Source organism: Typopeltis vanoorti, chromosome 25, assembly GCF_054136105.1.
Source record: "Typopeltis vanoorti isolate ZY-2024b chromosome 25, IOZ_Tvanoo_1.0, whole genome shotgun sequence".
Lineage (NCBI taxonomy): Eukaryota > Metazoa > Arthropoda > Arachnida > Uropygi > Thelyphonidae > Typopeltis > Typopeltis vanoorti.
In genome coordinates, this window is record NC_143573.1 from 79,367,261 (window position 1) to 79,393,304 (window position 26,044).

The window sequence follows — 26,044 nt, forward strand, 5'->3', positions numbered from 1 at the left end:
GGTGGAGATATGTTGACGATATTTTCATTATATGGCAAGGCAGCTTAGAAAACCTAAAATCGTTTGTGAATAAAATCAACTCAATACATAACAAGATTTTTTCACTCTGGAAGTGGAAAACAACAGCCAACTGCATTTTTTAGACATCTTGATAAAGAAACAATCAAATAGTGTCAAATTATCTATTTACAGAAAGCCCACAGATACTGGAAAATATCTTCATTATATTTCAAACCATCACAAGATACACAAACTCAACATTATCCACATGTTGAAATATAGAGCCAGAAAGTTTATATCAGAAGAGGAGGATACACAGACTGAACTCACACTAATAGCCAACACATTATCACAAAATGATATCCTCCAAACATCATCAAAAAATATCTATACGGTGACAACCCCAGACAAGAAGAATCAAGCTCCCAGCACATTTCTACTGTAGTAATCCCTTTCATTAAGTCAATTTCTTATCAAATAGCCAGAATACTAAGAGCCTACAACATCAGAGTGGTCTTCAAATCAACCACCAGCATCAGACAGGTTTTAGGATCCCCCAAAAGATAAGGTGCCATTCTATAAATATCCAGGAGTATATTACATTCCTTGCTCCTGTGGTCTTGTCTACATCGGACAAACTTCACGGAGTTTAGAAATCAGACAAAACGAACATGTTGGTGATGTAAACCACAACAGAAGTATCTCTTCTGGCTTGGCACATAATTTCTGCACGTCTAACCACATGATAGAGTGGCAAAACAGCTCCATGCCATATCTGGATGACGAACTACAGACATTGTTTATTCAAGGAAGCCACAATAGTGTTAATAACTGGCGGAAACCTCAGCAGAAATCAGGGTCCAATCCTAAACAGTTCGTGGAAAAACCTGATCCTCTCTCTAAATCCATCTGAACTACAGCTGGCCAGTAATCACATTACACATTTACAACAAACATGCATGTGTGATAATGAATAAGAACAATAAGTCCTTTCAGTCTCTGTCACGCAAACGTGTAACCTTAGCTACTAGTTTGTTTACAACGTTTTTATGTTTTTTTCAATTTGCATTTACTAGTTTTTATGTCTTTCCGTAAACACCTTGAAAAAGCTAGACAGTTTGCTAGCAAAACTGGTAGGCTATAATGTAAGATGCTTGTAAATGGTCAGTATTAAATAAGTTTGTATTTTTAGATATCATCAACGTCGGAAAATTAACTTTTCTTTTATGAGCATTGTAGTTTTTAAAGTGGTAACTATTTTGCTTATATAACAGTTGGAAAATTTTACGTGTAAAGCACATGTTAGTAACCAATTTGTACATTCTTTATTTCTTTCTCTCCTTCAGCATGAATTGACTATTCTTGGCAATGTGCCAGCTTCAGTTCTATGAACTGTGGGTGTACATTATGTATTTTGTCCTATTAATCTTTACCTTATAGCAATCCTTGAAGTCATACACTCAACAATTCGGTATCTTGGTTCTGGTGGATTGTATTTCTCTGCAGTCATTAGCAATCCCCTAACCTTTCTATCCTGATTTTACTTCCTGAATACACTGTATCATTACATTCTATTCTTGTAAGAATTTCTGCTTCTTAATTATATAGTGGGACCAAAAATTATTGCCATTAGTAAGGTTAGCCAAGTCTCACTAATGCCAATAATTTTTGGTCCTACTTCATTTATTCAAATAAATGAATGATTATTCAAATAAATTCAAATAAATGAATGGTTATTCAAATCTTAAAACTTGACTGGTTCAGTTAAGAAGCCTGATTTGATTCATCAACCAAATTCCTTACTTCATGGCTGTGTGTATTATTAGTTATTACTTTTCTTGTGTGACAGAACCAATCTTCTCACTATTATGAGGGTCATCTCTCTACTAGTAACTTAATGTGATATCTCTCATACTTGTTTCTGGAGCTAATCAGGATCAAATAAGAAATAACATTTGTATTCATATTCTGCAATGCTCTTAATATGATGGGCTATAGAAGCTTCGATTCCATTGTATGATCCCTTCCTGTTTTTTTAGTGTTGCATGTATTATTATCAGTTCTGTGTAACTTGCTTTATATGTAATCATCTTTTGCTAATGTAGTAAACTGTTAGTATTTCTCTACAGTTATAAATTTGAAGTTAGTTAATTTAAATACTTTCAGAATTATGCACTTGAAAAACATAAATTTTCAAACTGAGAAAAGTAAAGCTGTTTTGGTAATGGAGCAGCCCTTTATCCAACTGCTTTAAAGAAATCTTAATTACCGTATTTTCCTATGTATAAGACGCACCCAAGAAATTTAATACAATTTTCTGGAAAAAACCTAAACTTTAAAGTATGATTTAAAAAAAAATGGATAAAATAATAGGTAATTTTTAATAGTAAACTGACCTTTCAGAAACCTGCAAAACCCATGTCACTGTCATCTGACTCTTCTCTATCATCATTAATTTCTTCTCTTTCTTCTTCTTCCTCTTGTTCATCATCATCATCTTCATATAAGAAATGATCTTCACTTCCATCAAGGGCGTTGCTAATTCCGCATTTCAAGAAAGATTTAACAATAGTTTGTTCATTCATTTTCGACCAAGATGTCTTAACCCCACTCGCACACTTGAGAGATTGATGGCTGTTTCAGGGCACCTTTTGGTGTTAGCTGATGTACACCGGCATTCATCATCCACTTGTTCCACTCTTCGCTCATAAAGACTTTAAAGGGTTTGTTTAAAGATACATCAAGTGGCTGCAGTTGTGATGTAAGTCCTCCTGGTATGACAGCCAATTCAGTATTGCACTCTTGGAATTTTTGTTTGATTGAATCCTTCAGATGAGCCCGGAACTGATCAAATACAAGAAGAGCTTTCTTCTTTAGTAGTGCACCATTCCTTCTTTTCCATACTTTATCCATCCACACTTTCATGCCACTTTCATCCATCCAACCTTTTTCATGCAAATGTACAATCAGTCCTGTAGGTATTTTTTCTTTAGGCAGAGTCTTCCGCTTAAAAATTATCATTGGCGGCAGCTTCGTACCATCAGCACAACATGCAAGAACTACAGTGTAGTGTGTTTTTTTGTGACCACTAGTTTTGATTGTAATGCTTTTCTTACCTTTCTCAGCTACAGTTCTTTGAGGGAACATCAAAGGTTAGGGGCGTTTCATCCATATTGGCTATCTGTCCCATTTCAAAATTGTAATTTTTTCGATGTTGAATCACATATTTATGAAAAGAAATAATTTTGTCTTCATATTCTTTTGGCATTTTTTGACTGATTTTTTTTATTGTATGCATACGAAGTCCACTGTGTTACATGAAACGGTAACACCATGACGTACCACCTTTGAAATCTTCAATGTTACGCTCACAGGCTACTTTGACTGCATGTGTACGAATCATTTTTGTTGAAATGGCAATGCCAATTTGTCGATTTTCTTGCACCCATTTCAAAACTTTGGTCTCTAGTTCTGGCCACTTCGCAATTTTTCCACGTTCCGCGTGCTTTTCATTATGCAAATTGTACAAAATCTTCTTCTGGCCACGCCAAGTTCTAATAATTTTTTCTGTAGGCGGAGGTCCAAAATGTCTTTCAGCTTCCCTATTCCCATGTTCTTCCGCATATTTTACAACCTGCAATTTGTAACTTGAAGTATATGAATGTCACCTGTTTTTTTCCATCACTAAGATCTACGGGGAAATATCAAACTGAACACAAAATATCTCAACACGTCAACTCAATACTGATAAACATCGGTAACTGATTACTCGGATAAGATATTATGAAACTTGAATAGGGACTCCCTGTTCTTAGCCAATGACACGCTAAAAATCAAGTGAAGGTCATGCATCAATTTGATTGCACCATTAACCGCCTACAAAGATCTTGGAACATAAATGGGAGTGTGTATGACTTTGAAAAGAGGAAACAATCTTTACCTTCATTATATAAGACCCACCCCATTTTTAAGATGAATTTTTAAGGTAAAAAAGTACATCTTATACACCAGAAAATACGGTAAATGAGATTGTATTAGAGAAGAATTATTAATTTGGTGTATCTGTGTGCATTTTTTAAAGGTAAGGATGACATTAAGAGCATTAAGGTTCACCACTTGACAGGCTCACATTTATCTCTACCCTACATGTGATGTTTGAAATAAAATAGCCAGCACACACAGACATGTTGCTGGCTTGCCATGTTTACAACAGATTTTTTGTTCCTTTTTGTTTTTTCTTTTTAGCTTGTAAATTCAGAGTTTGCCGAATTCATTTTTTTCGTATTGGTTTCATGTATTTTTTAGCAATCTGATAAGTATATTTCTATGCTCAGTTATTGGTTCTGATTCTTCATTTTCAATACATACTAATTACATGCCATGTCAGCTCTGATCAAGATCTATACTTAATACTGTGTCATCCTTGCCTTCAAAAGATGCACAGGTATTCTTATTTTCTTGACATCCATGGAGTCACAAGACTCATCATGGGAGGACAAAACTGTGCAATACAAAGTCTATCATACCACTCTCTTGTCTTGTTCCATCGAACTCTATGTTTAGTGTTGATCACATGTTCTGCAAGTCTTCAGGCTCATGGTGTTTAATATAAGACTTGTGTTCTTCTAGACTAAATTCTTTCACTATTTACACTTTCACCACTCTCTCAGACAATTCATTCCATGCTACAGCCATGTTATGTGCAGAAATTTACTCCTTGCACTTTTATTCACTGCTTCCTTTTGCATCTTCCAGGATGGTTCCTTGTTACTCCATATGAAAAATCTCCCAAGTATTAATCTGATAAAAACCCTTCAACAGTTTAAATGTCCCAGTCACATCACCTCACCTTCTTCTATATACGAGACTGCAGTTGGCATGCCCTCAGTCTATCCTCATAGCTATTGTACTGTCCTAATATCATTTTTGTTATCTGCTTTTGCACCTTCTCCAAGGTTAATTTATCCTCTTCAAATCCCAGTGAAAAATTCTGATCCCAGTAATCCAGATTTGTTTCTGATCAGGGCTTCATACAATGGGATCATCATTCTTTTATTTTGTGGTTAGTGTCCTTTTCAATATTGCAGCAGTTCTCTGAGATGTCTTCATGACTTTTGCAATATGTCCTCTGAACTTCAAATTTCTATCTACCAATCATCCCAAGATCCCTTCCTTTCTCAGCTCTTTCCAGTATAACTCATCCAATTGAGGATGAAGCATGGAGACAACTACTGTGTGATTTCCCAATGTTTTGACCTTAATATCAAGGCCATGATCTGGAGTACACACGTGCGCATGCACACACCCACAGAGAAACTACATTACAATTCAAACAGTATGCCAAAGTGACATTGATTTGATCAGCTATAATTCTACTGGCCTTGACCACTAGTGGTGAAATGAAATCCCTACATCAAAGCTATAATAGCAAAAGACTTAACTTTTTAAATTCAAATGTTAAGTCTTTTTATGATTTTATCCTTTTCTAGGTCACATGACTCCATATTATTGCTTGCTTTAGTACCATTTCAAGTTTTCATTTTGTGTGCTTTACATATAGTTCCTGCCACGCACTTTTATGTTTGTCAGCACATAGTTTCTGGCCATTTCCTTTATGTTTACTGAAGGTCTGAAAATGTTAGTCTACCAGATTTTTGACAATGAGATGCAACCAAATTTGTTTAAGAAATCACGGGAACCAGTACAAATGCTGGTTCCTGTGATTTCTTTTATTCATCATAATTTTCTTTTGTTCTGCTTTATTTCCTGCAGTTTCCTTTTTAGATTTCCCATGATTTTCGTTTGTTTTATTTCCTCCAATTACATCTGTTCTGGTACCTGTCATTTGGTTTGTTGTATTTCCCACAAATTTCCTTTGTGTTATATAGTCAATGTACAATTTCCTACTATTACTTTATCTCCTGATAGTGATTTCATTTGTTGGGAAATTCAGTTTACTATAGTGAAAGTTTTTAGCTTTTACAGTTTGTAATAGTGAGCTTAAAACAGCACTGGATCTCCAAGTCTCAGGCTGAGACTTCCCATAGTTCATTATTGCAAATCATTTTGTTATTTTAGCACTATAGTACATTTACAGGATTGTGAAAATAAACATTTTGTAAACAAAAAAATCAGTTGTCTGTATAATTTTTGAAATATGGTGCAATACTATTATCTTATTTTTTTTGACCACCATGCAGTCACACGATTCATCTGATATGCTTTTGATTTGTATATGTATTATATTTCATATTCTTCCTTAGGAACTGTACTGGTAACGAAGAGTCCTTGCATGCACCCTGGAGATGTTAGGAAATTTATTGCGAGAGATGTCAAAGATCTCCATCATATAAGAGACTGTATTGTATTTCCATCTAAGGGCAGTAGACCACATCCTGATGAAATGGCAGGTACAAGATTGATTTCTTAACAGTGAATACTGATTTATCACAGAATATAAGCCGAGTCCTTTATAATAAAGTATCTTTTTTTAATTATCAAAAAAGGGAGCAAAAAACTTGTATGTTACTGTTTGACATATTTGATTACTGAGGTAATTCATTGCAGAACTGTTACCCCTCCCCTCTATCCAATTATTAAAAATTGTGAGTATATATCACAATAATATACAGCTTAGGGTTCAATTCATAGTGATTCCTAAGGACTAGATAAACCAGGAATGCTATTCTAGAAGTCATGTAGTACTTTTTTAAGCTATCTCAGTCCAGTCAGCAGAGTGGTGATCTCCTGCCACATGAAAAAAAAATCTTATACTACTTAGAGACTTATAAACTTTTTTCCTACTCTAGATTGAAGAGCTGAGATACTCACCCAACCATGCTAGCAGATTTCTATTCACTAGTAGGAAATTTTGAAATATCCAGAAGTATTATTTCAGAAATGAAATTTTCTCTCCATGTTCTGTGTTAAAAGTTGTAGCTTAATATTATAAATCTTTACACAACTATGATATCATATTAGATTAAAATTTTTTATTGGTATATTCAATACATTTGTACTGCATCTAATCATTGTATGAAATTCTACTAGCACTAATTCATTAGTTTAGAAATTCAGTGTAGGGTATAGTCTACGAAGTCTGTAGCAAATCAGTGCTGTTTCAGCTAGGGATCAAGAGTAAAATAAAGTAATTTGTTAATACTTTTTGAAGTGTTGAAGGTTATAGTCTTTGTGAAGTACTTCATTGGGAAGGCTGTCCCACAGAAACAAGGTAGGTTGAATGAAGGATGAATGGTAATAACAGGATTGGTGAGTCAGTAATTCTGCTGCAAAAAAGGATATTGGGTAGCTGATGCTCATTAAGTTTAGCAGAAATGGGAAACTTGACAAATGCCAATTCTGCTAAAGAATGCCTGTAGAAACATCTTTATGAGATACAGAAATTGACCCTGTGAAGCAGTGGTGGCTGGAAAGAGGCTTTCAGGGTGAGAGAGAATCAATCAACCAACCAGATTGCCCTCTTTTGTATAGCATAAAGTTTTAAGAGTGGTCTGAGATCTTAGGTGCACCAACAAAAATGTGAGAATATCATTCCAAGGTTGAGTAGATTTGTAATTTGTGTACAGTTAGCAGCTGGAAAAATAATGTCTTGAGTGAAAATGGATGCCAGGTATTTTTGAAGCTGAGGATGCTATAAAAGATGTGATTATGCCAGGAAAAGTTTGAAATTACTGTCAGCTTCAGAAGCAAGATCCTATTTTGATGATATGCTGAGTATGATTAAAGACAAGAGCTAGAGAGAAAAAAACCCACAAAATTTTGGAATGGTTTTGAATCAATAAAGGTGACTGTTGTTATCACCTCATCAAAGGAGTGAATAAAGATCTGTGTTTATTGTAGATGATGAAGCATGAGATGGCATGAGATGTTGATGACAGCAAGATTTGTTGTGTGTGTAGGAGGAATAGAGTGTATCATCATCAGCAGTAAAACTGTGAATGGAGTTTGAGGTCATTCAGAGAAAATTGTTTAGGTATATAAGGAAGAGGAAGGAGGAAATAACAGGAAAATCTGAAGAGAGAACACCTTCCACAATAACATGCAGTGAACAGTACAAGAGAGAACTGGCAATCCAATTAAAAATGATGGAAGGCCGACCATAAGATGGAAGTTTGCTGAGAAGTTCTTGATGCCAAATTTAACAGATCTCCTGGAAATGTTATGCTCATCAGCACTGGTTTCTCCAGTCCTTTCCTTGACTTGTATTCAGGATGAAGTAGGAGATCTGCTGTCGATCCTGAATAGCAGAATCCATACTGGTGGCCATTTAGTAGTTAGTTTTCTAGGTGTTAAAGTTGACTGTTGATCTTCTCCACTACTTTATGCAGCACTGATTTGAGAGCAGGGCAACTCTATATATGAGTTGCCCTATCCTGAAAATACTTCAAGTGCAAACTTTGTATGCTTACACTTGGATAAAGGATTAAACCAAGAATATAATTTCGTGGCATCTTTAATTTATAGTTTAACCAACTGGAAAAACTTCCAGCAACTATTTCTAATCCAGAGTGCTTTTTATTTTATTTTTTATGTTAAACCCATACACAAGAAGTTGATTGGTCATCCTATAGTGTGTTAATATCATAAATACAAGATCCAGTGGGGGAAAATCTTCCCTCTTATACAGAAACATTTAAATCAGACTATTTCTAGAATCTACCACAGCACTGCAGCATTCCTGAATCTTAAACAAATTTGGTTTACATCTCATTGTCAAAAATCTGGGAGACTAACATTTTGAGACCTCCAGTAAGTGTCATCACTGCACCCATAAAGAGCACCATTTAGGGCTGAGTCTGCTTTTACAATTAGCCTGTTTTTGCCTTTCTACTAGTGTGCCTGCATGCATATATGTGATCAGTGTATTTCCTTAAGCCCATGAAGATGTTTAGGTGACTAAGGCAAAATATTAGCTTAGTAATCTAATTAACTAAATAAATTTAGTAAGTTAATTATTAGCAGAGATATCTCTTTTTTTAATATTTTTTAATTCATTTTTTATTTTAATTTATTTTTAATTTCTTATCTGTAGTCTGTTTATTTAGTCCAGATGTCATTAGTAATTTATTATTCCAAAATGCTTCTTTTGCCATAACTATTCTTGATTTAATTTCCATAGCTGTTGTTCCATCTCTTCTGTAATCATTAATCCTAAATAATTACAAGCCTTTACATTTTGAATTAATCCAGTTGATGCTCTTAAATTTGTTGTCTTGCTGATTTTTGCTTATTACTATATACTTATTAGTTTTAGCTAATTTAGTACTAAGCCATAATTCTTTCTTTTTTATTAATATTTCAACCATATTTTTGTAACTGCTTTTGATATTGTTATAAATCATTGTTTTGTTATTTATACACTTCATTATTTATACATCATTATTTGTTATTTATATACTAATACCTCTTTATATGGCTTTTCGCTATAGCAGCCTTGTGTAATTATGGCTAAGTTTCGATTTATGGCCTACAATTTTTCAATATACGGCCAAAAAGTCGGGAAATCCCCTGTGTACATCTTTTGTCATGTGTTCTAAGCAGGCCGCACCGCTCAGCGCAGGAACGCTACTTGCGTCGTCTTGAAGTCGCACAGTCTTCGCGTAGCACATAATTCGTTCCCACTTTCTGTAAAGCTCATGAGTAGATGCATTTAGTGATCAGTTTAGTAAATTAGTTAAATCCTCAGTATCAAAAGTAGAAGTGTTTGTTTCTTCTTGCGTTCTGTTTCAACTATAAACATTGTTGATAAGTACATAATATGCATTTGTATGTAAATACATATTAAAGTGTGTATGTATTCGTGTTGCTATAAAGTGTGTACATTATAACTGTTATTATTTTTTGTTTTTTAAATAGAATCCAGTATGTATTTGGGGGAAACATGATCCCGAATTGTCTGTCTCACTAGAGACTAAACTAGATGTTTTGCGTAGTATTGAAGCTTCTGAAAAAATTGTTGATATATGTAAGGCATTTGGGCTTGCGAAATCTACAGTTCAAACAATTTGTGCTAACAAAGAAAAAATTAATGCACATTCACAGTCAGCTGCACCTTTAAGTGTTTCAAAATTACTATGCCAAAGAAGTAGCAATATGGAAAGAATGAAAAAATGATTAAATATATGGATTGAAGGCAACAATCAATGGAGGATGCCAATGAGCCAAATGACTATCCAGGAAAATGTGAAAAGTATTTTTGAAAATTTGAAGAGTGAAGATACTAGTGAAGGTCTGGCAGATGAAACTTTTCTAGCAAGCCGCGGTTGGTTTGAAAAATTTAAAAATCGCCATAATTTGCATAATATTAAAATGAAAGATGAAGCTCTAGCCTATCCAGACATTTTGAAATCAATTATTGAAAGAGGTAGATACATTCCTCAACAAGTTTTTAATGTGGACGACACAGCACTTTATTGGAAACGAATGCCTGAAAGAACTTACATGTCAAAGAACGAAAGGGCTGCATCTAGATATAAGGTGTTCAAAGAGCGTTTAACTTTGCTCCTTGGTGCGAATGTGGCAGAGGATTTTAAGCTGAAACCGCTTTTTGGTATATGCTTCTGAAAATCCAAGAGCTTTAAAAGGATTGAACAAGAAACAATTGCCCGAAGTTTGGTTGAACAATTTCAACCAAACTGCGAAGATTGGTTCAAAAATTATTTTTGTCCTGATGTCAAAAAATACTTGCAGCAGAAAAATTTCAGTAACAAATTCTTCCTCCTATTGGATAATGCTCCAGGGCATCCAGTTAATTTATCTGAATTATCTGAAGATGTGGAGATTGAATATCTAGCTAAAAAAACAATGGCCCTAATCCAGCCAATGGATCAGGGTGCAATAACTACTTTTAAGGCATATTATTTATGAAGAACCTTTCAAAAACTTGTAAATGAACCCAATGGTGAAACATCAATTAAAGAGTTCTGGAAAAAATTCAACATCAAAGATGCTGTGGACAACATTAGCGAATCATGGAATGAGTTGAAATCAACCACAATGAACCATGTGTGGAAAAAAATTTGGCCAGAATGCATTACAAGTAATGATTCTGAATTTGAACCCCTTTCTGAAATTAGACAAGATATATTGAGCCTAGCAAATGAACCTGGTTTTGAGGATGTGGAAGAACATGATGTAATCGATTTGCTAGATGCTGATAGAGAACTACTTTCTAACGAAGAATTAATACAGTTAGAAACAAACCATACATTTGATGAGGAACAACAAGAGCCAGTTGTTTGCCGACAATTAACCTCAAAGGATTTATCAAATGCACTTACTCATTTCGAACAAGGAATAAACATCCTACTTCAAACAATCCTAATGAAGAATGCAGCGCCAAAGTTTCTCGCGGCATTAACACAGTTATTAACTGCTACAAAGAATTGCAAAAAGAAAAGGGACTCAATACAACAAACGTTGGACAAATTTTTTAAACTGGGTCCTCAGACAACAACAGATGGTGATACTAACGAAGTGATGTCGTGCAATTCGTCATCAGACTGATTCGAAAATTAAAAAAAACCCCGTTCATTTGTTATTTGTGTTTTATTTTATTAGTATTATGGAATTATATTTTTGTTTTTATTAATAACTAATGTAAACGATATTTTAAATGAAATAAAAAATGCATTTTCAACCAGAAACCCAATGATTTTCTATTTTTTTATAAAATTGTAATGGATCTTACTGAATTTATACGGCTTAATATGGAAATAAATGATTTGTTATACAGCATTTCGCTTTGCGGCTGACTTTCCACGAACGTATCTCGGCCATATAGCGAGGTATGAGTGTACCAGATCATCAGCAAATCTAATATTGTTAATTTTATTGCCATTTATTTTTTATTACCGTTTCAATTTCTTTATATTCTTTCATTTTTCTTTCACTGTGAAAATTATAGGATATTATATACCCTTGTCTAACTCTTCTTTTGGTATATATTGTTTCATTATATATTTAATTTCGTTTATAATTTGTGTATTCTGATTCAAGTATAATTCTATTATTATTCTGTCTTTTGCATTAATTTGAATGTCTTTTAATATTTCTATTAACTTTTCCTGGCTTGTTGAGTCAAATGATTTTTGAAAGTCTATAAAACATAGATATATGTTATCATTTATTTCTGTTGATCTTTCCATAACAGTTTTTAATTCATAAATTATATTCATTGTACTTTTTCCTAGCATCAGTCTTTTTTGCTGTACACCTTTATGCATTTAATTCTACAAGACATTCTATTTTTTATTATTTTCAATAGTATTTTTGAAGCATGGGGATATATTAGAAAACAGTAATGAAGGAGAATGCTATATTTGGTTGGTATATTTCAATTACTCAAAGGTGTAAATATGTGAACCATCATTAATAAGCCATGTGAGAATGTTAAATATGAAGGAAAGAACAAGTGTGAATAGTTTGCCAGCACTTGTTACTGGCAAACGAATTATTAATAATTAACATTTATGATATTATATGTGTGTCCTTAATATTTATACCTATACCAAAGAAAAGTAATGCAGTGAACTGCAAGGATTTTAGAACAATAAGCCTCATTTCCCATACATCAAAAATACTTATGAGAATCTTAACACGAAGAATTGCATCTAAAGTGGAAGAATTTCTTGGAGATCAGTTTAGTTTCAGGAAGGGTAGGGGAACAAGAGATGTGATTGGACTGTTAAGAATAGTAAGTGAAAGAAGTCTAGAAGTGAATAAAGAAGTTAACATCTGTTATATAGATTTTGAGAAAGCTTTTGACTATGTAAAATGGGATAAGATGGTGGAAGTAATGGAAAAGATTGGTATAGATTGGAAAGACAGAAGGCTAATTATCTCACTATATATGGGACAAACTGCCATGATGAGAGACATATATGGTACAACAAAACCAGGTATCATTGGACGAGGAGTAAGACAAGGCTGTTCTCTGTCACCAATTTTGTTCAACATGTATTCCAAAGCAATGCTAAAAGAAGCACTGGAGAATTCGGAAGAAGGAATAAAGATTGCAGGTAGACAGATATTTGCAATAAGATACGCAGATGACAAGGCATTACTATTGAACACTGAAACAGGACTACAACATCTGTTGAACAGATTACTGGAATCCTGTATCAATTATGGAATGAAAATTAACATCAGAAAAACAAGGGTGATGAAAATAACAAGGAAAGAGGCAAATATGGATATCAGAATAAATAGGGAAAAATTGAATCAAGTAAAGACATTTAAATATCTAGGAAGTATTATTAGCAGTGATGGAAGATGTAAAAGTGACATAAAAGCAAGAATAGCGATGGGAAGAGATGCTTTTAATAGAAAATGGAATTTATTCAGAAGTAAAATGGATAGAAACCTAAAGAAAAGACTAATAAAATGTTATGTGTGGAGTGTTGCCCTCTATGCATCTGAAACTTGGACATTGAAGAAAGAAGAAATTAAGATTTTGGAAAGCTTTGAGATGTGGATTTGGAGAAGGATGGAAAAAATCAAATGGACAGATAAAATGAAGAGGTCTTAAAAAGAGTAGAAAAAGAAAGAAGTCTGTTAAGGAGGATAAAAAGAAGCAAGGGAAACTGGATCGGACATATTCTGAGAGGGAATGGAATCATCAGAGATGCCATCGAAGGAAAAATAGACGGAAAAAGACCCAGAGGAAGAGTAAGGAAAACAATGCTAGATGACATGCTGAATGGAGACAGGTACACAACCTCGAAAGAGAAGGCTCAGAACAGAAGAGAGTGGAAGGAAAGTTTCTGCTACTAAAAGAACCTGCTCAATTGCAGAATACTAAAGAAGATGTGTGTCCTGTAAGTTGTTGGGTGGAGCAAATAGCATGTGATCCTTTAAATTATAGACAGACATAATTTAAAAAAAAAAACAGGGCACTAGATTTCTTTGCAAAGTATATATAACTAAACAATGATTAGAGGGGAAGGGCCAATAATATATAGTCCTTCAACAGAATGAGGATAATATACCCTGAATGTCAACAAAACACAGTCTTGTCTTTTCTCTTAAAAAAGGGATTTTTAGCTCACCTACCCTTACCTCGGTAATACACCAATTACAGGATCAGATTAGATCTCTGCCTGGATTGACATTTACCTTCAGTCTCTCCTATCCCTCTCTCTCTCTCTCTCTCTCACAAACACACATACACAATAGTTTTCTCAGCATCTAAAAAACTAGACATTCTCTTCCTCTCTCTCTCTCTCTCACACACACACACACACACACACACAATAGTTTTCTCAACATCTAAAAAACTAGACATTCTCTTCCACTCAAGATGCTATTGTTCACCCATCCAGCTCTCTCAGTTATACAAATTGTATCCACTCATTCTAAGATTACTGTTCACAGACCAGAAATAGTGCACTTAAAATCTCACAAAACATTCTCAATGCTGCCCAAAGAAGAGTAGTTTGGCTCATAGATTATCCTTCCCTTACATACTCATTTCAACCTCTATCTCATAGATGAAATATTTCTGCTGTGTCTGTCGTATAGGTACTTCCATGGTCACTGCTTCACTGAACTGATACTATCATTCCTCAGGTTTTCATGCCTGTTAAAATGAGCAGCAGCTGCCTAACATCCTTTCTCAGTGCAACTGCAACAAAAACTGAAAGCTGTTTCTTCTTTTCGTCTTTTATTCCATCTAGTTCCTTTGTTCCTTCTTTATGAAGCATTCCAAAATAACTACAATCTGCAGCTCTTCTATAAACTTATTTTTCAGTTCTCAATTCCACCCCATACATGTTGCTGATGTGTTTGTTGTTCAGAAGTTCCTTTAAGGTATGGTATGCAGATCCTTTTAACATCAGATTGCACCTGTGGAGAGGGATGATAATTGTCAATTATTTTCAGCATTGAGATCTTGCTGTATCCCTTAAGTAATTGAATGAGTTTTATTTTATTTAATTCTTCTAATAGAAGTGACCCAGAAGAACAAATTGTGTGTGTGCTCGGTGCACAAGTCTTTTGAGAGTACCTATTTTTTGTGAAGGATGATGATCTGAAGATGCATGGATATCTGCCTGTACAGAATTTCTTCCTGTAAACAGAAAATTTAATATTACCTGCAAAGTTATGATGCATTAAAGTATCCAAAAAAAGTAAGACAGATTTATGCTCAATAATGAATATATTGTGAGTGTCTAAGGAGCTAATTTTATCCAGAAATTGAAGTACTGTTTGAGAGAAACCAAATATAAGGTCAGGGAGAAATGATGTTAGAAATCCGATTCTCTAAATGCTCCATAAATTAACCAGCTAAAGCAGATGATATAGGACTGCCCATCACAGTAGCCTTGATTTGTTAAAACAATTTATTACTCCAAGTTACAATAACCAGTATTGATAGTGAACTTAAATAATCTAATGATGCTATCAGGGAAATTTACTTGTAAAAGTTGTAGAGTTTCTTGAAGTGTGTTTGTAAACAGCGAGACTACATCAAAAGACACTTATTTCAGACTATTGAAGATCTTTTATTTTTTCTTTGAAGTCAAAATTGTTTTTGATAATAAGAGGTTGGTTTTTCCGGAAAGGTTTCATAGAAGTCATGAAAGATATTTGGCTATTTCAAATAATAAGTAAGAGATCCTTTGAAATCAATAGTGTTAGCATCTAAGGAATATATTTGATCTGATCATTTGTTTAACTGACTTTGCATAGGATCTCTGTCGATTATACTATAAGTAGATCTCTTGCAGTAAAACAATAAGTTTGCAATTATTAATCAGTAGTATCCATCAGAACTGTTTCCTTTGTCAGGCTTCATTATAATATTCATTATGATATTGTTTTTGGCAAAGAGATCAGAGAGCTTGTAATTCATATGAAGAAATTTAGAGGAGGAGGTTTAGCTTGATACAGAATCTATGCAGTTTCAAACCTCAGTTTGTGAGTGTCATCTGTATGGAATTCCTTAATGCTTTTTTTACTGCTTACTATAAATCTAAATGAGGCAGTTGACAAGTGTTACTATAAAATCTGAACTTTTTGACAGTATGCTTAATTCATCACTGTAAAAGTTCAGTTAGTTAAATTCTTGACCCATTTGTCGTGGACAGAGCTGGGTTGTTGCTGAATGAATGGATGGCTTGTTTGTTGCAATATTTCAAACTTATGAATCAACTTCTGCTTATAATTTAGGTGAGTATGTCTGGCTGAGGAAAGAGAAATTCTACAAATTAAGTCAAAATGTTCAGGACTAAGATTATTCTTTAGTAGAGTTTGATGTTTAGAGATTTTAGTGTTGTTTGAAAAGAAGAGCTTCTTAATGTAGCCATTCTTAACAATAGGACCTTGCTAGCTCTTTGGTAATCTTATCAGTAAAGTAAGATTTTATAGATGCTTTCATTTTGATAAAATTAGGAATTAAACTAGCATCAGAGCATCATTTTAGAAACAAGTTGGTTATGCAAGCAAGACTTTAAATGTAGCTTACCAAAATTTCTGACCGACTTAAATTGATCGTCACTGTAAGAATCGGTTACTAGATGTTTGATAGAGACATAGTAAATATTTTAAATAAAGACTTTGCACATGTAAGAGATAATTAATGGAATTTATTACTCCTGTATATTTTGCTCAATATATCATGAGCTTCATTCAGGGTGAAGGCAGAAGAATTGGCTACAGTTGTTAAATTATGAACACAAGTGAGTCATACAGCATTTTTATAATATCCTATCTCAGTTGCAGTTGTATGAGTTCAGAGAAGTAAGTATAATTGTATAATTAAATTTAAAAAGATGATAATGCAATCACTTGCATTATAATTGCAATATTATAATTGCTGATATAAGATTGCAATATTTTGCCATCTTGTATCTGCAATCACTTTCCAAAACTTAGAGATCTGCATATGGTCTGTTCAGTTAAGATTAGGATGTTGACGTAGGGCTTCATATGATTCAAAAAATAGACAAAACACATAATCCTGTTTCAGGATTCTGATTTGTTATATTTTATATTAGCCAATCCTGAACATCAGAACTACTCTTTCAGTGGTGAATCTTTGTGAGTTCAGTATCATCATTATTAAATGATATCCCCTCACTGAGCATAATGATTTACAAGAAATACTGTAACTGATCTGGTCATGAAACCTTCCATATTCTGAGAGAATGAAAGATGTCCCATCATTACTTGGTCATCAAGAAGAATAGTAAAATTTCATTCCTGGATATGACATGAAGCAGTACAGTTTTAATATGTAAACATAATTAATACAATTTATACCTAAATTTTTTTTTTACCAAATCCCAAGAAATGAAATTGTTTCCAAACTCATGGTATTCGAGTGGAGTGGCATGATGCCATGGTCTTCATATTAAATAACAGGTTGAAAAACAGGTTGGGAGACTGTGGTTGAACTGCACTATAGGACTATAGTTGGTATTAAGAAGCCTGATTTAATTGCAAAGAAGGATGAAAGAGTTTGGGTTATTGATGCACAGATAGTGGGTACTGGGCACACACTTATTGTCAATCATAGGAACAAGGTCTCATATTAATAGCAGAATATCGATCTTGCTCAACAGATTGGAGAGGAGTTTGGGGTAGCTCCTCATTCTACTAGTGCTACCATCTCCCTTCATGGTATATGGTGCAATGAGAGTTACAAAGACTTGACTTCTATAGGCATTACTTCAGCAAACATAAAGATCTTGTCACTTAGAGCTCTGCAGGGCACACTGGTGGCTTGGTATCGTCACCAACAAATAACCTCTAGAATACCTCATACCAATGTGAGATAGATCTTGATGTATTTTGGCTTTGGCCTTTCTGGCCTATTGGGGAAAAGCTTAGGTATAATTATCTGGTAATACTTAAGGAATTTACAACGCATAAACGGATATTAATTAAATGAAACTTTAATGAATACCTTTAATATTTCGGCAACGTCATGTTGCCATCTTCAGGAACATACAAATATGGTATGTGCACGCAGGCACTAACAAATGCAAATGAGGAAGAAGGCAAGAAACTAAAATTGTTCCTAAAGCCCTAATGGTGCTCCCTAGCGAGCTAATTGGGTTGTTTTGGCCATTGGGCTGAAGTTCTCATAATGTAGGTCTCCCAAATTTGTTAAGGTTTGGAACGTTTTTTAGAGCTGCTGATGATTCCATGAATAATCTTTCATACTTGAACTTGCTGCGGTGTATTATTTCAGTTTTCTTCCAACGAATTTTATGGCAGGTATCTATGGCATGGTCTGCAAGCCCAGTGGCTGTACTGGTGAAACCGGATGTAGTCTTTGTGTTCTGAAATCCTGATATTCGCTGTCCTGCCTGTTTGGCCAAAGTAGGACAATTTACAGTTGCAAGGGGCCTGGTATATACCAGGCAGGTCTAGGGGAAGTGGTTGGTCTTTGATAGAGCAGAGAAGGGATGCTGACTTTTTATATGGTCTATAACAAAAAGTTAGGTCATATTTTTTGAGGATATTGGTTATTTTCTCAAAGGTGCCTCGGATGTAGGGGATGGTGATGGATTTAGTGTAATCTTTATTGTGAAGGGGGGGGGTTGTGGTTTACTGGTTTTAGTATTTTTTGGATTTTTTTGGGGTTGTAGCCATTGGCTAAGAAAGTGTAAGGATGTGGTTTAGTTCAGTGGTTAGGGCATTGTCATCTGAGCAGATTAATTTTTCCCTGTTATATAGTGTTTTAATAACCCCATATTGTTATGAGGGGGGGGGGATTGTTGGTGAATGTATCTGCCTGTATGGGTGGGTTTTCTATAAACAGAGATAACCAAAGATCCATCAGGCTGGCGAGTAATTAGAGTGTCTAGGAAGGGGAGGGTGTTGTTTTCCTCTATTTCCAAGGTGAACTGGACCCTGGGGTGTTGGTTGTTTAAGTGTGTTAGGAAGGAGTGGAGTGTATCTGAGCCATGTGGCCAAATAGCAAACACATCATCCATGTACCGAAGCCAAATAGTGGGTTTTTGTGGGGCAAAGTTTAAGGCTTTCTCTTCAAAGATCTCCATAAAAAAGTTGACCAAGGGTGGGGAGAGTGGTGAACTCATGGATGTCCCGTCTATCTGTTTGTAGAATTTTCTTTGCCAAACAAAATAGCCTGAGTTCATTGTGAACTGAAATAGGGCTGAGATATCGGGCAGAAATTTGACTTCGATAAGCTCTAGGGTGTCCTTGACTGGGACATTTATGAATAGGGAGGAGACGTCAAAACTGACCATTATGTCAGTTAGTTGGAGTGAGAGGTTTTTGGCCACATGGCTCAGATACACTCCACTCACCAAGGTCCAGTTCACCTTTGAAATAGAGGAAAACAACACCCTCCCCTTCCTAGACACTCTATTCACTCGCCAGCCTGATGGATCTTTGGTTTTCTCTGTTTATAGAAAACCCACCCATACATGCAGATACATTCACCAACAATCTCCCCCCCCCCCCCACCAACAATATGAGGTTATTAAAACATTATATAACAGGGAAAAATTAATCTGCTCAGATGATGATGCCCTAACCAGTGAACTAAACCACATCCTCAACACTTTCTTAGCCAATGGCTACAACCTCCAAAAAATACTAAAACCAGTAAACCACCCTCCCCCCTTCACAATAAAGATTACACTAAATCTATCAGCATCCCCTACACATCCGAGCCACCTCCAAGAAAATAACCAATATCCTCAAAAAATATGACCTAACTTCTTGTTATAGACCATATAAAAAGTTGGCATCCCTTATCCGCTCTATCAAAGACCAACCGCTTCCTCCAGACATACCTGGTATATACCAGGTCCCTCAAGAAAATAACCAATATCCTCAAAAAATATGACCTAACTTCTTGTTATAGACCATATAAAAAGTTGGCATCCCTTATCCGCTCTATCAAAGACCAACCACTTCCCCCAGACATACCTGGTATATACCAGGTCCCTTGCAGCTGTAAACTGTCCTACTTTGTCCTCCTTTCCATTATACTTAATTCTCCAACTACGACATTACTACCATCAACGCCATCTATCGCCCTTCCTCACAACAACATTTTTTGTCTGTAAATTGTGTGTGTTCTGAAAGCCAATTTGTCTGTACATTGGATGAAAAACCCCGAGTTTCCGAGAGAAAAAACCCTGCTACCACCATATGAAATTGGCTAACTCACTTTCAACTGAAAATGCCCATATAAGGATTCCTCTCATCACGATGAGAATTGAACCCAGGTCTTTTCCTAATCGAAGGATGCAATGTTCCGCTATTCTTCCAATTGCATTATGGCGGCTACTATGTCCAAGAAATTGCTAGGTTTTTCAAAGAGTGTATTCTTGCCGAGTTTATGTTTTTGCAGGATGAAAATCTGAGTTTTCAGACGATAACCTTCTCTGACTTTTCAACTGATGGCTGATTTGCCATCAGTTGAAAAGTCCTTCTTTGGCATTATCTGCTGATGAAGGTTCTTTATTGGTTTCTTCCTAGATTTTTTAGAACCAAAGAGCATCATTAACAACTGAGTTGTCTGAAAATTTCAATCCAGTTGTATTCAAGTAAAGGAAATGGAGTAGAATTGCTTTATTGTAGCCACCTCTATCTTTTTAAAGATAGAGGTGGCTACAATAAATGGCTACAATAAAGCACTTTCATCTCTAACTCAATTTCATTATGAGAAATGATAGTATTCCATACTTGGAAAATTATAATTGGTTATTAACTTAGAATGTGTGTTGTGTATGTGTGGGTGCTGTGATCCTTATGTATGGCCTCTGATTGATTCCATTTGCAGGTTCAGTTACTAGATATCCCTTTTTTTAAAATGTGAATCCCATCTACAGAAATTTTTTTAATCCCTATAGTACGCCAGTATTAGTATTGTGGATGGGATAGGTAAGGATTTAGATAATCCAGAAACTGCTTTGGAATCCAATAAGCAGGGTGGCAGTCTCATGTTGTGTGATGAAATTTATCTAATCCATAATCCTATTTCAGATTCTGATATTTTGCAAAATCTAAGCCCATTTCCCAGTGTTAATACTTAGATCACATTCCTTGTATTGTCTGGTAGTTTGGCCTCTAATGAAGACACAATCTGTAGTGTACAGCCTCTCCCTTTTAAGTCAACCTCTTGTCTTTCTGTGATGTGGCCTGTTTGCACAAAAGGGCTCCAGCAGGTATTCTTGCTACAAAAGGATAACCTTCTTAGTTAAAAGAAATGCCAACTCAACCCATTAAGTAGTAGATGATCTTCATTTCCCAGTGAACTATCACCACCTGGCTTATTGGAAGCCTGAAGTTGTGATTGTTATGTTTGGCCTTCAGATCATAATTTCCAGTTTCTGCTCCCCCAGCCCTCATTCTCCATGCAATGCGAGTGATACCTTTTAAAATTGCTTAACATACATTAGATACCCCAAAACTCTTCCATTTTGAGAATATATCAGTAAAAATGGTGGTGCTGCAGACCAGCCACCAAATAGCGCATGGGCCTGAACCTGTCAGTAATGAGTCATTAGTCTTCCTGGTTCATAATCACATTGCTGCATTTGCTGCCAGGTCATGGCTGGAGAGGAAGCCTGAGTAGTGTATGTCCAAGTCATGTTATGACAAGGAGACTAGTCACTCTCTGCATGTGCCATATTCAAGAGTCTGTCTCCTTTCACCACATAGCTACACTTTCTAACACCTAACCATGAATGAACTTATGATGAATCATACAAACAATGACAGTAAAACTGCAACAATGATTGAAACTCAGAAACCAATCCTAACAAAAAAAGATAGACCAATCACAACATACAAATCATGCCAGAATCTTCACAATAAAAACTTACTTTCACATCTACTTTACTAGTATCATGGCATTATTATCAGCGTAAATGATGTTTGCCATCACTTGTAGTCCCTATCCTGTCAAGTATTATCCCCATTCAAGATGTTGACTATTACAGATTTCTTCCTGAGAACCATATTGTACAGTAGAAAGATAACATGGTGAGAAAGATTAGATCTCTCATTTCTTCTACCTCATAGTTAGTATCCTATGTCTTTAGATATGTTCATGGGGCTGGTTTGCTGATTTGAGGAATGAAAAGTTCAAGTTTCTGGGAGACCCCCCCCCTCCCCCCAATATGAGACTGGGGCTAACTCACTGTTTGAATTGAGAACACCCGATAAAGGCTCCTCTCATCATAGATGGGATTTGAATTCTGGTGTTTCCACCTGAAGCCTCAACTAAACCAACTGAGCTACATAGGCTCCTTGTAGTTCCCTGAGATATCTTGCTTTGACAGAAACCCAAATTACAGCTACATCTGATGATAATGTCCACCTTCACTGTTCAGATTACACATTCCACAATTCTTTTTGCCACTAGATCTGATTGCCTTCAGAGTATGGCTATTTTAGAATTCCCTGTTTTTGACCTCTTCTAATTAAAGGTTCCTCATTTAGAAACATTCACATGCTGCATTTAGTGATCTGTAAGTTTCAATAACCGCTGACTTCTTCACCTTCTTCTCCATGAAACTTGATTGCCTGCAATCCAGTTGTCCACATAATTAGTTCCTCTTCCTAGACAACCTTAACATCCACAGTTCCAATTTGCTCCACTTTTCCAATTCTCTATGATTGGTGTAAAGCCTTTACTATAAACAATGACCTAACACCAATTGTACATCTACCTATCTGAATTCCTGATAATCCTCTCTGCTCTTCCAATACTACTGATCTCTTTTTAACCAGTATTCCTTTTAGATACACTGTGGAGGTCATCTCTCCTCTTGGTAACTCAGACCAGAATCTTGTGCACATTTTCTCTCTAATAGAATGCCATTCTTCTGATCACGCTTTACTTTGTGTTAATGTGTGTGTGAGAGGGGGGGGGGTTGAATTTCTACTCCTCCTTTCCATGTTCTGACTATTGTTTCTACATTGGTGACTGAGACATCTGCTCCAAGTGAGTCACAGAATTTATACTCACTGATGTGAAAAACCTTCATTCAACATTCTATTTGCAATCCTTGTCCACATTCCAGGTTTTGGTTGAACAGAAAGTGTACCAAGGCAGTTGAAGGAAAAAAATTCAACTTACTGTAGATGGTTCACATCAAGAACCCTAACTTTATTTAGCCTATGCTGAAGCATGCAACAAATGCAAAACACTCATCAGCAGATTTAAATTTCATAAAGACCAATAGCAGAAGGCTTGCCTCCTGTCCAAATGGAAGCTGTGCTTTTTGTTCCCTTGCTAACACCGTTGGATGCAACTTCTGCAGTCGTATCTCTCTCTCATACACACACATATATCTTGATGGTACCACTTTTACAGCGCCCCAAAATAAAGCTCACTTCCTGTCATCATTCTTTTCCTCCAACTCCTGCATAGGTGACAAATTAAATCTTCTCCTATACCAGAATCTGAGTACTATATGCCTCCTGTAGTTTTTTGGCAAAAAAAAAAAAAATAAATAAAGATCAGAACAAATAACACGTACACTAAACAGTTCTCTGGACTTGATGAATCTCTCAAATTTAATCAACACATTTTGCTTCTGTATCATGTCAACAATCTTTTATCCTTTGCTTGTACTTATCCCAACAATGTGTGGAAGCACTTATATATCCAGCCTATTACAAAAAAAAAAAAAAAAAAAAAAAGATCAGTTGCAATCATCTTATTCTTCTCTAGAGTAATGGACAAAGTCATCAGTGGTCAACTTCTCTACTATATAGAATTCCACCAATTATGCAGTGACTACTGGTGTGGATTCTGCCATTTATGGTCCCTGGCTGACCTCTTAGCCTATATCACACACACACAACTGGACAAGTGCAATGGAATTGTGCTTGGAAACTGGTGCTGTCACTCTTGACATTTCCAGAGCTTTTGACTGCTTCTGACATTGAGGTCTGTTACATAAATTGCCATCCTTTGGTCTACCTTCCACACACTCTAATTGGGTAGCCAGCTCTCACTTTGATTGTTTACTCCATGTCGTGGTGGATGGCTCCTTCTCTTCAAGCTCTGCCACCTCTGGGCTGTTCTATCATCTGCTCTCTGTTTTCTGTACATAACTGATCTAGTAGCTTCCTTCGCATCTGAAAACTAGAGCATTCTCTTCTGCTCAAGTTGCTGTTTTACACCCACCTAGCTACTGACACTATAAAATCCAAAATCTGCTTCTGCTTAGAATACTGTTTGCATGTTTGGGCTGGTGTATATAAAATCTTAAAATTTCTTGATACTGTCCAGAGGAGATCAGTTTGGCTCATAGGTGATCTCTCTCTCTCTTATAGGCTCACTTCATCCTCTAATTCAAAGATGCAGTATTTCAGCACTTTTCCTATTCTACTTTGAACTGGAAACCATCATTCTTTCACTTTCTGCAGGGCCTGTTAAAACAATAGCAGTAGCTGCACCAGCTTCTCATTACAATGCAAATGTACCAAATCTGTTTTTCCTCTTCTCTTTTATTCCATCTTCCCCTATTCTCTAGAATAGTAGTCCTCATGAAGTATTCCCAAAAGCTGCACCCTGCAGCTCTTGATTAAAAATGTCAGTGAACTTCTATCTGAATTCTCATTTTCACACACACAACACTGTGATGTGTGTGCATGCATGCACACATATAGGTCCTACAACTTGTCACCTATGGGATCAATATAAAACAAAAATATCATTATCTAAATTAGGTCCAATTTTAAGGCAACTGCTCTATCCAGGTTCCTGATCATTTAGACTAACTTAACTAGTATCCTGCACACAAGCCTTTTAATAGGCCCATTTTAAATCTCAATGTTTGATGGAATCTTTTTGGGATCTGATAAACCTCACATCCAGGTTAGAAAACATCAGAAAACAGTATACAAGTTTTTCATTTCATGAAAAACTTGTATACTGTTTTGTGAGGCCAACTAATTTGCCTTCAGTTAAAAAGTTCTATTTGAGAAAAATCTGCTTTGCAGTGGTGATGAAAATCAGCCCTATGTTTTTCCATTTGAAGAGTTCATATAATGTTTTCCTTCTGACTGTGCTATGGATGCACTTTGTTAAGCAGAGAGAGAGGAAAGAAAATGCTGCTGATGCTGCTAATGATTATATTTTCATCTGCTTTCAATTAGTTATTCCTTAATTGTTTTACTCTGCTTCATATAGAAAAATAAAAATAAATAAATGGCATAATAAAAAGTCTTATTGTAGAAAACGAAAAAAAAAAAAAAAGCCCAAGGTTGGACTGCAATTTAGAAGCCACTACAAGGCTAACGTCTATCACTAATAGAAAATTTCAGGAAAGTACCATCTGTTATTGCTTTGGCTGAATTTTTTTCTTGTAAGATGCTTTTTTTTTTTTTAAATGCAATCCTATATTCTCTTGAAATTATCTTTGATGCATGGAACTTAAAATGTTTAAGTAAAGTTTTTTCCTCATAAGATGATTGTTGCTCTCCATCAGTCCTTGGATGCTGTCTAACATATAAAGAAATTTTACCCTTGTCCTCATCTTGGTAGGTTCAGATTTAGATGGTGATGAGTATGCTGTAATATGGATGGAGGACCTAATTTTTCAACAGAAGAATGCACATCCCATGGATTTTCCAGATATCTGCCAGGAAGATTTGGATAAACCTGTTGAGGTAAGTAAATAATGACGTCTAGCAATAGATAAATAATATTTATATGTGACATATAGACAAATAATACTTACATGAGATTGAAACTGTTGTGTGAATGTCATATACAATGAATCTGTATGCATTAAAAAAAAAAAAACTAATATCAGTATATCTTCAAATATTTGTCTGTAATGTTGATATGTCATAAATGGTGTGAAAAAACAGTGTTGACATAAAATATTAACAAAATTGTTGAAAATAGGAAATATACTTGAAATGTTTGCATTTTTTTGATGCCTGTGAATTCTGTAATTAATGTCAATGCAGTATGGTTTAAAGTAATTGTTGTTCAAATATATCTGGACATTTACTAATCTTAATGGTTTTTGATGGAAGTTTTTTCACTTGGCTATGCTACCAATTATATATT

General features: G+C 35.3%; 1 protein-coding gene across 2 annotated transcripts in view; it reads left to right on the forward strand.

Annotated features, from left to right (window-relative positions):
• LOC150092875 (uncharacterized) overlaps positions 1–26,044 on the forward strand; it is a 164,498-nt gene that overhangs the window by 101,325 nt on the left and 37,129 nt on the right. For both annotated transcript variants that reach the window (XM_090414799.1, XM_090414798.1), the window contains 2 exons: positions 6,264–6,410; positions 25,511–25,635. In XM_090414799.1, the coding sequence (XP_090270925.1) occupies positions 6,264–6,410; positions 25,511–25,635 (272 nt within the window). The remainder of the gene's footprint in view (positions 1–6,263; positions 6,411–25,510; positions 25,636–26,044) is intronic.